At 37.3% G+C, this 12,909-nt stretch overlaps 1 protein-coding gene across 2 annotated transcripts in view; it reads right to left on the reverse strand.

Annotated features, from left to right (window-relative positions):
- LOC143859584 (uncharacterized) overlaps positions 1-12,909 on the reverse strand; it is an 83,394-nt gene that overhangs the window by 35,260 nt on the left and 35,225 nt on the right. For both annotated transcript variants that reach the window (XM_077370239.1, XM_077370238.1), the window contains 2 exons: positions 8,811-8,887; positions 4,572-4,695 (listed from right to left, as the gene is read on the reverse strand). In XM_077370239.1, the coding sequence (XP_077226354.1) occupies positions 4,572-4,695; positions 8,811-8,887 (201 nt within the window). The remainder of the gene's footprint in view (positions 1-4,571; positions 4,696-8,810; positions 8,888-12,909) is intronic.

The following is a 12,909-nucleotide window of genomic DNA, read 5'->3' on the forward strand; positions in this document are numbered from 1 at the left end:
CAAACTTCAGTTGCAATAGGGGAACCTGAAGCATGCACTAACCAAGAGTAAAAGGATTTCACAGAGAAGAAGCCGGATGGATCCAAGATCCAAATTCTTTTGTCCAACCCACTTCTTTTTAGATAGCAATTCTCAATCAAAAGAAGTAACCGAGAAATGGAGTTTAACTCTCTGTCAAAAAAATTCCTTCTAAAGCTAGGCTTCCAAACCACCCTGGTGTCCACCCTCTCAAAGCAATCACACACCAACACATCTTTATTCAAAGCCACCGAAAACAAATCAGGAAAAAGAGCCTTCAAGGGTTCATCAGAGCACCAAGCATCCACCAAAAATTTTATACAATCCCCTTTGTAAACTTTAAACTGAATACCCACCTCAAAACTTTGCTTGAACCTCAAAATGTTTCGCCAAACAATCCCACCTTTCTTGCTATAAGAATCATTTGAGCACCAGTTCCCATTTAAGAAGCCATATTTGCTGCCAATCACCTTTACCCACAAAGAAGATTGTTCCATACCAAAACGCCAAAGCTACTTCCCCAACAATGCACGATTGAACTCTCTCAACTTAATTATCCCCAGACCACCATTCTTTATCGGAACACAAACTTTTTCCCACTTTACTAAGGGTATACCACCCTTACTATCAGCACCTCCCCAAAGAAATCTTCTTTGAATCTGTTCTATCCTCAGCACTACACTAACCAAGCAATTGAACAAAGATAAATAATACACTGGTATGTTAGCTAACACTGCCTTGACCAAGATGAGTCTCCCACCTTTAGAAACAAGATTCCTCTTCCAAGTTTCCAATCTTCTTTCTATCCTTTCCACTATAGGAGTCCATAGCTCTTTTCCAGGTTTCCCACCCCCAATGGGAGCCCTAAATACAAGGAAGGCAGGGAATCCAGCCTACACCCCATCACCTTAGCAAACTCATCAGCTTCTGAAGGAGGAAGATTAATAGCAAACAAACTAGATTTCCTAAAATTTGATCTTTGACCAGTGACCAATTCATAGCATCTTAGAGTAGCCTTCAAGTTTAAAATCATATTCCTATCAGGGGCGCAGAAAAGGATGGTATCATCAGCAAATTGCAGAAGAGAAACTTCCACTCTATCACATCCAATAACAAAACCCTCGAACAGACCCAAGCAACACCCTTTACACATCAACCTACTAAGAGTTTCCGCAATGATGACAAAAAGAAAAGGAGAAAGGGGATCCCCTTGCCTTAAACCCCTAGAAGACTTGAAAAAACCTTTTGGAGAGCCATTTACCAAAATGGAAAACCACGCAGAGGAAATACAACTTCTCATCCAACCTCTCCAGCAATTTCCAAAACCCATTCTACCAAGCAAAAAATCTAAGCAATCCCAATCCACTCTATCATAAGCTTTCTCCATGTCTAACTTACACAGCACACCTCCAGCTCCACTTTTCGAATAAGATTCGATAACTTCATTCGCAATTAAAGAACAATCCAAAATTTGCTGTTTGCTGACAAAAGCACTCTGACTATCCGAGATAATATGAGGTAACACCACTTTAATTCTATCAGCTAACACCTTAGCCAACAACTTGTACAAGCACCCCACCAAGCTTATCGGGTGAAAATCAGACACCTTAGTTGAGCTTGGGTATTAACGTTATAAAAGTAGCCCATGTGCCTCGGTCAAGAGTCAGCCCATCATAGAACTCTCTAAAGAATCGTAGAATATCACATTTCACAGCCGGCCAGCAAGCTTGGAAAAAAGCTAGATAAAAACCATCAGGACCAGGAGCTTTATCTTTAGGCATCGAAAAAAGACCTCTTTTAACTTCCTCTTCCTCAAAAGGTGTTCCAGATTTGAACTAGCCTCCAGATTCAAACTCTTGAACTCCACTTCTTCAGGAATGAGACGAAGAACTCCTTCTGAAGCATACAGAGAAGTATAAAAGTCAACTATGGCTGAAGATACCTCTTCCTTGGAGCTAATTATAGCTCCATTTACTGAGATAGATTCGATTATGTTCGACCTCCTTTTAGCACTAGCCATAGCATGAAAATAAGCAGTATTCTTATCACCCTCCACCAGCCATTTCACCCTTGATTTTTGCCTCCAAGATATTTCTTCCTGCAGCAATAGCCCTTTGTGTTCCTGTTTAACTTTCCCTAACTCCCCGTCAACCGCGTTCTTGGCCGCATCTGCACCAAGTTGACAAGGATTTTTCTTGGCCGCAAGCATCCTTTTTTTTTTATTCCCTATTAACGTGGCTGACTTCTCATTCTGAGTGAGTATTAAAACGCTAACATAGACAATTTTGCTCTAGGAGATTCTCTAGAATGTGTAATGGTAGGATTATGTGATTCACAGCCTTTTACATTTATCCCATCAAATGGTCGTGTGTGTGTGTGTATTATGAATGCACTGGAGAAGCATAGTGCATCCATCACGATAAATAATTCTAGATGACTTTATTACGAGACTTGTGTCACTCATGCAATTGTGACAAGATGAGAGGAGGCATATCTATTTGATTCTTGCATAGCACTAGGTAAGTATAGTTTTCATTCAATTGCGAGCCAATGCAATTTAATTAGTCTTAAAGAACTCAGGTGTAGGAGTCAAGTGGAAAAGGTAGACCATAGCTTTGATGCAACGCAAAAGTTGAGATGGTCATATAGCACACCAGTTGGTTGTTTGAGGTAACACAGAATCACTACTAGGAGACTAGATTAGACATGAATAGATCAGAGTTCTTCCTAATCAACATGACCCATGTGTATTCTTTCCTACCTATGGTGTTATACCATTAAGAACCCGCATAAGGATTTTTTTTCTTTCCTTTTTTCCTTTGAGTTTTCTTCCAAAAATTTCAATGAAAAATCTTTTAGAGTTTTTGAAACATAACATTATAAAAGTTTATTATTTAACAGTAAATACATCGTAAATCCACTCGTTGGAGTACAATCTATTTATTAAAATCTCAATGTGCCTCATTTGGATGTCATGTAGAGACTTTTAAGATCATAAATGTCACCTTTGACAAGGAGTGTTATTCGGAAATCATTTTCATCTTCAGATTTTGCTTTCTCATATGCTGATTTGGCTGTGTATCCCTTTGATAGGTGGTCAACTTCAAGCTAACGAACTTATGTTGGTGGAAATTTTGAGCATGGAGAAGCAAGAAACAGCCCATATGGGGTTGCGCCTCTAGCTCAGCTGGTAAAAAGTAAAAATTATGTTCTTTCACCCTGAGGTCGGGGGTTCGATCCCAACATAAGTACCAAAAAACAAGGTAAAAAAAAAGAGACGGCCCACATGTGCTAGAACAAGTGCAGAAGCATAATATAATGATGCCTTACGTTACTTGTGAGATTCTACAGCTCTGCACTTATTAGAAGGGGAATCAAGGATGGTTATCTTATCTAATTCAATGTGTAAATCAAATGGCTATTCATATAGTATATAGACCTGCTCTTTACAAAAGAACCAAACATATTGAATTTAGTTGTCACTTCTTCAAGGAGAGTTGGTGTGTGTGAGGGTGGGTGGACGCGAGGTACAAATGTTCATACATTCATTCCATTGCCCAGCTAGTTTACGATGTACCAATGTTCATACATTCATTCCAGTGCCCAGCTAGGTAGCTGATGTCTTCACCAAAGCCGTAAAGGCCACCTAAATGGGATGCTTGGCAAATTGGGAATGAAGGGTTACTTTGGGGGCAAGTTGAGGACTAGTGTTTCAACGTCTGAAGTATTTTTTCTTGAATTTTTGTGTTATCAGAACTTATGCTTTCCACCAATTAGTGGCAGTCTTGAAAAATATGTAACTTCGGAAATTAAGAAAATCATGTTAGTACAGAGAAGTAATCATTTTTCTCTCGCTCATTTCTTTTCAATTTCTCTTTGGGAGTTTTTCTTTTTTCTCTTCCATCTTCGGTAAGGGGTTTGACTTTTCTACAGTAAAGTATGATAAAACTTTCCAAACCTTTTAGAGTTGTATTCCTTTCTTTCTAGAAGTTGGTGAGATTATTGATTTAAAACACAAAATCAAGGGTAAGTGAATCGACAAGCAGATTTTCCCATGGAATGAAATGAAGTAATCAGGTAACTAACAGCAAACAATAACAAGAGACCTAATTTCATAATAATTAGGTCAATATATACATTATTTATATTGGGCTCGAGCAAATTAGTCATCCAACCAATAGACCTAATTTCAACACATAATAATAATCTAACATTAGAAGTGTTCTGTATACCGACTTATTTAAGGTGGATCTGAAAGGAAATTCACACTTACCAAAGGAATTTCACACTAACAACCGAAGGAAAAGGATCTAAATGGAATTAGTACTATTTTGAGTCAATGAACAAATTGTACCATCACAATAATATAGAACCAACTGCATAACTCGGGAAAAAGGCACTTGCCAAAGGCATTTCACACTTACCATGTCAAAGGAAAAGGATCAAAATTGAAATAGCACTATTTTATGTCCAAAAGCATATTGTATCATCTCAATAATATAACACATAATGCAAGCTGCATTATGATAACTAGGGGAAAAAAGGGCCGTCACCTCTTACTTCACAAACTACTTCCATAGAAGCTTCTGCAGTCGCCAACAAATGTTGATATCCTGGATAACTATTAACAAAGATTATTTCGTCTAATTGCCTAAACATCCCATGATCATTCTCCTTCTGCATTTAAAAAAGTAGGTGGTAACTAACCAGCTACATTTCAACTCAATAATGCAAAATAAATAGAAGAGAAAGACAGATAACACAATATGGTAACACTTACCTTGAAATTAGTCAGTGTTACAGCACAACTTAAAATTGTTAAATGCAGTAAAAAAGAGAATGTTACCAAGAAACATGCAGAACAAAATCAACTTTCTGTAGAAAAAAAATAGAGCCAAATATGAATATTTGGATCTATTAGTGCCAGAAAAATAATGAAACGTGCATAAGAAGTTAACCTACCGCACCAAAATAATATGATACTAATAGTACAATTGACAAAGTTAATAAAAGAAAAAAAAAACACGACTATTAGAGGATATTGTAAAGTGGCCTCGTTTGAAATATAATATATAAAGTGATTTCATTGAATCTTAGGATCATATAGAATACCAGTAAGAAGACGGGACCATTTCATTGAATCTTAGCTTAAACATTCTGATATTGGTACTTGTATAGTATTTGTTGAGAGTGGGCGTATTACACAGACCCACTTATGTGGGGGTATTTCAATACTTTCCATGTAACCGTATTTTAGATACATATATATAATCATTTTCGTGTGGGAGAGAGAAACACAACTCTCTCTCAACTCTTCTCCACTTCTCACGGAAGATAGGATACCTCTAACATGGTATCAAAGCTAAAGGTTAGAAGATTCATTTCGCTTTCATCTTCCCTCTTTTTTTCTTCTTTCTTTCTTTTGGACTTTTCATTAATCCATACAGAAACCCTAACTCTCCCATATATTTTTCTTTCTCCTTGTCTTTTACCTCACCCTACATCTAACAACCCACCCCCCGCCCCCCCGCCCCCCCCCCCCCCCCGGCCAATTTTTTCTGGGTTTTTCATTCCCTCTCACAAAACCCTAGCCACAGACACCAAAACCTAGTTCTTCTTCATCATTTGCACACCCTAACCCTAGCCCCCCCCCCCCCCCCTCCCTTTTTCCTTTTTTTGCTTGTTTTATATCAATCACAACCCTAGCCGCCACCTCCCAACCTTACCCTTTCTCATGTTTTCAGCCCCACATCCTAACCGCCCCTCTGCTCACTCTCTTGTCTCTATTGTCTCCCTATCAGAAACCCTATTCCTTTGAATTTCATTCGTTACTACTCTCATCAGTCATTAATCCCATTTTAATCCTCTTCTAATCCTTCATGTTCATGATATAAATCCGCATTATTCCCTGTTTGGTATTTTTCGCTCCTTTGTGGAGCATTTATGTGATGTTGTCGACTCCATTTATCCAAAACTATCAACTTATGTGCGGAATAGCACTTGCTGATGTGCGTGCTAATCTAATTTGGTTGTTGGTGATATAAATGCACACCAACTGTTTGATGAAATGTCTGATAGAATTTTTTGTTGCCTTTGGTAGTGATCGGTTGTTCCTCGTTACTTGTGTTGTTGGTGGTGATTCTTTTGTAGTTGGTATTAGTGGTGACATCATCTGTTGGGTCTTCCGTTGGTGACCTCGTGGTGGAGCTATGTTGATCTGTTGTTGGTGATTTGATTTTATGGTCTTAGTGGCGATTTTGTAGTTCGTTGTTTGTGGTGATAGTGGATGTGGTTGTTTGGTGGATGTGGTTGTTTGGTGCCGGTAGTGACTAAGATTTCCATTGATAGTGGTTGGTCGTGATCCATATGTTGGAGTATGTTGGTGGTTTATTATTCGTCTTGAATTGTTATTAGAGTTTTCTTAGTGTCTGTCGTTGATGGTGATCGGTTCTATTTGGTTGATTGTTTCTGATGGAGTGTTGTGTTGTTAGCGACTCTGGCTAATGTAGTTGCGCCTCTTTGTTGGTCGTTCGTTTGTGGTTCTCTGCTTGTGCATGATGTGAGTAGTTGTCAGCGTAGTTGTTTGTGGCTTGCTATACTCATTGTCATGGCTACATTTTCGTGTTTTATCAGAGCCGTGTGATGCTGTGTGTGTCTACCATGTTGTTGTTGGTTGATCATGTTGTGGTTGTCGATTGGTCGTTGCTAGAGCTACCACCTTGTTGGTTGGTTGGTTGGTTGTTATTGTTCTATTGGAGACGTGTTGTTCGGTCGGTTCTCCACGCTGTGCTTCGTCGCTTTGGTGTGCTTTCGTGTTGGTGGTTTGTTGTTGTTTCCCTGATGGGGGGCTTCCATTATGACTCTCTCCTCGCGTTCGACTCCGACATGTATGGATGCTCAGACAGGCGCATGGCTTCTGTAGTGATCGCTCTGGTGGTATTTCTGGTTCAGGGGGAGGCTGTTGTTTTGGTGGTCGTGGCTCTCGCCATTGTACTCATTGTGGTCAGAAAGGCCACTCCGTTGCCTTTTGTTATGATCTTCATCCTGAGTTGCGCCCCCATCGGACAGCAGGGGCAGCTTCTGTTGAGACATCTGATAGCCCTGCTCCTTCCTCCACTGCCCATACTGTGCATGCCAGTAGTGCCACCTTGGATCCGTCTGATAGCCCACCCTCTCTCTCTCTGTCTCTTCCTCTAGGCAGTGGCTTATTGATTCAGGTGCCTCACATCATATGACCGGTGACTCTAGTATTCTTTCAGCCTTTCGACCTTCGTCGACCGTTACTTCTGTTACTTTAGCTGATGGGACCATCTCTCGTGTCTCTAGAGTAGGGGTCGCCTCTCTTTCCCCTAGCACTCTTTATCATATGTCTTATGTGTTCCTCGTTTCCCTATTAACTTACTTTCTGTTAGCCACTTGATTAAGGATCTTCATTGTTTTGCAACATTTTTTCCTTCTTAGTATGTTTTTTAGGATCTAGAGAGTGGGAGGATGATTGGTTCGAGCCGTGGGGTGAACGGCCTATATTATCTGGATCAACCGATGCCCACTGTTTGCGCCCCAAAATTCTTATTGATTGGACTTCCCCAATTGTTATGATCGAAGGGTGTAAAATGCAAGCCTTATAAGCTTCAAAAAAATAAAATAAAGTTGACAAATTAGAGGATTGGGATTGTTCACTACATGAGATTTTTGCTAATGACCCATTCATTATAAGGCCCAGTACATAAATGGTTTGGACCACCAAAGGGCTGAACCCATTTGTCCTTTGTTTCCAATATATGTTTTGGAAAAATACGCACGAACACCATACAATCCGTCTGCCCTTCATGTCTAGAGAATATAATTAATGAAAAAAAAACTAGAAATGCAAATTGCCACAAATTAATAAACCACCTTTAACAAGAGGAAAACCCCTTTCATGTATCATTGGTTGTAAATTCATTCTAAACAAATTTTCCAATGCCCTATGGGACCCGCTTCTCCTCTCATTTAGAAATCTAGACTCTAGAGGTTTCCTAATTCTAAACAGTCGTTGTTTTGTTGTAACTTGTAAGGAAATGTGATGGGTCCTACATGGGCTAAAGTACACCTTGACCATCCTAATAAACTTGAGGTGTGGGATTAGAAGAAAGAAGGCATAGGAAAAAAAAGAAAAGAAAAGAAAGGTGAAGAAAGTGGGAAGAAATCCTCAAAACCATAAGTTAAAATAGTATGTGATTCACCTCCTCTAAATTGTTAATACCTGAACTACCATAACTTCTCAATTTGGAAGCCTCATCCTACCATGCCAAGGACACTTGTAGTCATCTGCTACACCATTCCAAAAGAAGATTCAATTCAAATTACGAAAACACATTATATTTCTCAAGGCATAAATGTCATGTCAATTGAAAATAAGGTAGTAAATTGATGACCTTTCCGTAAAGATTTCGAATTGTTTGGTGAAAGTTAGATTCAATTTGATTCAAAAAATCAAATATTCCAGAATTGAATTTGTTATGTCCCCAAATTTTAATCCTTTAAGGACCACACCATCTAATCAATGAATAGACAAAACCTATATAATGCGCTTAAATATCCGTTAGATCAACAAACAGATAATTTATAAGCCACACAAGAAACAAACAATTTTTCCATTGAGTTTCAGAGGTGGTGCCTCCACTAGGAAATTAAAGGCAAAGAAATATGGAAAGCAGATAATAAACAATTAGTTGCAATGATTATGATAGTCCTCAATAAACAACCAAGAAAATCTCTTTAACTAACACTATTTACATATTATATAGTACCTTCATTCGAGCTTCTTCAAAAATGGGCAACAAGATAAAAACAGGATCAACTGGAGTTGCAGCATATAAGCCCCCATCTGTCTCACAACAAACGGATAGAATATAATCCTGAAGTGATCATACATTCATACTATTTGATTTCGAGGTTCAAGAATATAGAATGACAAAATTATACATAACCAAATGAAAAGACTGAATAATACGAATTTCATTAAAAGGCGAACCAAAGGTTTCAAAAGAATGCCCATGGTACAAAATCAAATGTCAGCTCATGAAAATGGCCAAATGCCAATTTCTGTCATGTGAAAGCCTCCACAATAAGCTAGGCAACTCAATTTGGAATAAGTCCAACTTGAAATGAACAATCAGAGATTTGACATGATTGGACAAGGCTACATGTTTCAGCCATGTTTTGCATTATCTAGAAAAAAATATTATATTATATAAACCTTTTGTTCTATGACAGATATTTAATAATACATTAAGCAGTAAATGATGTCTGGTAAAAAAAAGATATTATCATATAGATCACTATGTTAGTTAATATCCATGATATTTTATATTGTATAGTACCATGTTATATCATCATACAGTTGGGACTTTTCCCTTGAGGTTATAACAGCGTTGTATGTTGAGGTTGCAAGTAACTCCAATCCATTCACCAAAAGTCAAGAAAAAAATCATATATAATCAGAGTGTAAAAGCAACATTGAATAGCAAATATTATATATATATATATATATATATATATATATATATATATATTGAGAATACATACAGAGCATACAATGTATTTACTTGTAACATTAATCTCAAGAGCCTTATAAAAGAGGTCATCCAGAAGAGCTCTTCCCTTCGCTTGCATTTTAGTGCCTACACGGTAGAAAAGTGAGAAAGCTAGAAGTAGATTAGTTCTACTATCTCTAATGATTCCTCCGTCACCCAAGTCCTCCGTCAATATCCATCTTAATAGTTGACCCTTCAGGTCTATTCCATTTCACCCAAATGCCTTTACCATAAGGCACTTTAATTTGATTAATTCCAATATGAGATAGTGCTAATGACTCAATGAAAGAACAGTCATTAGACCCTTACTGAGCTTGAAATTCTTTTCAATGAGTTTAACCTCGTCCAAAATAATATCTTATTATGGTATGAATGGGTTTGGACTTACCTCCCATGCATCTAGAGCATCTCTCCTTCCATTCTGCAATGAGCTTAACCTCGTCTAAAATAAATCTTATTATGATATGAATGTATTTAAACACTTCCCTTCCATGCGTCTAGTGCATCTCTCCTTCTATAACTCCCAGCAATGATAAGAGGGGATAATTCTGAAGACTTTTCCATGTGAAGTTTTACATCATCTAAAAGACAATTGATACAATAATTAAGCCTCCCAGGATGCTTTGGTACTAGATTAATGAGACGACAAACTTCCGAAAGAAAAAATTCAACATTTCATTAGCCATACTGCTATCAATTAAAGGATAAACAAGGTTTTCCTCTTGACTGGTGTTGCAACAATTCCACTTAGATGCAGGTGTCCAGATTTGTTCTTAATGCTGCTGTCAACTGAAATTGCTTTATTGAACAGCTTCCATAAAAAAAACAGCTGATTTTAGTTAAAAAAAAAAAAAAAACCTTCCATATGAACTTGGCACAAGCTTTACCACTAGTTTGGACCATAATAACATCCATGCAAAACTAGAGAAGGAACCAGATTTACTTGGCAAACAAACAAGTTGATTTCTCAGTTTGAAATGTTAACCTTCTTTATCACTTCACAAAAGGCAAGAAATTAGCAAAGAGTTTAAATCCTACTCACCATTGCAGTCCACAGAATCTTTGACCAGCAAATTTGAGTTCTTTAAACATGTGTTATTAACATATTCTAGAAATGGCCTGCTACTAATCAATCTATCAGTCCAGAACTGATTTTTTTTTTTTTTTTGAATGGTGGTACAGAACTGATTATTCTCCTTACCAATTATCCATTTTTCATTAGAAAACCAGACTTATTTCAGGCTCATTATATCTTTCCACATCTTAGAGTCTGCAACTTTAGGAACAAAATATAAGAAGTTTTCATTTATAACATAACCAGCTGTCTTAAGTTCGCAGCATGAAGAGATCTCATGTTCAGTCCATGAATAGATTTTAATCTAAAGGCCTCGCAAATTTCAACAAAAGACTTAACATTGATTCCTTTTTTTTATTACATAGCTTATCTCAAGCCATCCAATGCGGTCTGTTTCCATATTCCGTACTGGACCCCAAAAAATTACTCATAATGCTTTCAAACCTTTTAATTACAGGTATAGGAGCATTCATAGTCGATAAGATGTAAATTGGCATGGAAGTTACAATGTGGTTCAAAAGAATGAGTTTCCTCCTGGAGAAAGTATCGTCCCTTTCTAAACCTTCAACTCTGCTCCAGATTTTAATGTTGAACTTTTCGAATAGCTCTGTCTTCAACCTTGTTTTGTAAAGAGGAGCTCCAAAGTAGATAATAGGTAGCTTTTGTGGCTAGGACCCAAGAATGATTTAATGATTCTGTGCCTGATCTCTAATAACTTCACTGGACATTAAAAATAACTTTTCTCCTTGTTTATGAGTTACCTTGAAACTCTTCCACAATTGGATAAAAAATAAATGACATTACTAAGGATCTTGGTGCAATTTAGAAAATTGATGGTATCATTAGCAAAAAGGCAATCAGATATAGGCAAACTCCATCTAGATAACTGATAAAAATAAGCCTTACCACTTTGAAAAACTGCCTTAAACCTCTACTCAACCTCTTTAGCAATTATGAAAAGGTAAGAGGAAAGAGGGTCACCTCGTCTAATCCCTCGGAAAGATTTGAAATACCCTATTGGTTCAAAACTTATCATAATCGAAAACCAGCAGTTATCTAACATCCTTTTGATCAGATTTCTCCAAAGCTAAATCCAACCTTTTCCAGGCCTTTAAGAATCACATTCGACCCTCTCACATTTTAGTCAATATTTTGAACAATTTCCGGCGTTGTGGCAATATTTTCAATGGTTTCCCTTCCATTGACAAAAGAACCTTGTTCTTATATATTACAATCGATTACGTGATGATTTTGTAGCAAAGATTACATAAGTTGGTAGAACGATAATCCGAAAACATCTTTGAGTTGTCAATTTAAGGAATCAATGAAATAAAAGTAAAGGTATACACCCCTTGAAGAATTTTTTGGTTGATTTGACAAGATCGTCTTTGATCACTTCCCAGCAATGTTTGAAGAACCAACAAATCCATCTGGACTTGGATCACTTCCAGGGGTAAACTTAAAACAACCTTTCTCACTTCATCCTCATGCAGGATATTAATAAGCATAAAGTTACCTTCCTCATCGATCACCTTAGGAATAACATCCATTATTTCATCATCCACGATAGCTCTCACTCCAGTCCATATGGACTTAAAAAGTAGTCATAAGCAATATCTTAAATGGTATTAGGATCCTCCCACCCAATTATCATTGTTTAGAATCTTTCTAATGGTGTCATACTTTCTGCTAGTCGAAGGAGGCATGAAAGAATTTCATATTTTTGTCCCCCTCCTACAGCCACTTTCCTCTTGATTTGTCTAAAGAAAATTTCTTCCATGAGGAGAGATTGCTCCAACCTTTGTATAGCATTCACTATAATAGTTTTAATGACTTGAGAAGGATCGATATTATACAAATTTTCAGCCAAAGCAGTCAAGTCTTTTGCATCTCTCACATTTCGATAAACATCTCCAAAAGAAGCTCTATTCCATTCCTTCAAACTTCCTTTTAGCATTTTCAGCATAAGAGCCATAAGTGGTTTTAAATTTCCATTGAAATTGTTTCCGTTTTCATCCCCGTCAAAACGATATCGAAACCGAAACACTTCGAAACCAAAATCATAAATGCAATAGTGGTATACCATATCATTATGCATTACTTAATTATATTTATATGAATTGCATGTGAAATGTGTTGTATCTCAACTCAACTCAACAAAGCCTTTGTCCCAAACTAGTTAGGGTCAGCATGTGAAATGTGTTGTATATATTATATATAAATATTTAAATGAATTAC

The sequence above is a fragment of the Tasmannia lanceolata genome, unplaced genomic scaffold (assembly GCF_043159265.1).
Source record: "Tasmannia lanceolata isolate RefF3 unplaced genomic scaffold, GAP_Taslan_0.1 ptg000034l, whole genome shotgun sequence".
Classification (NCBI taxonomy): domain Eukaryota; kingdom Viridiplantae; phylum Streptophyta; class Magnoliopsida; order Canellales; family Winteraceae; genus Tasmannia; species Tasmannia lanceolata.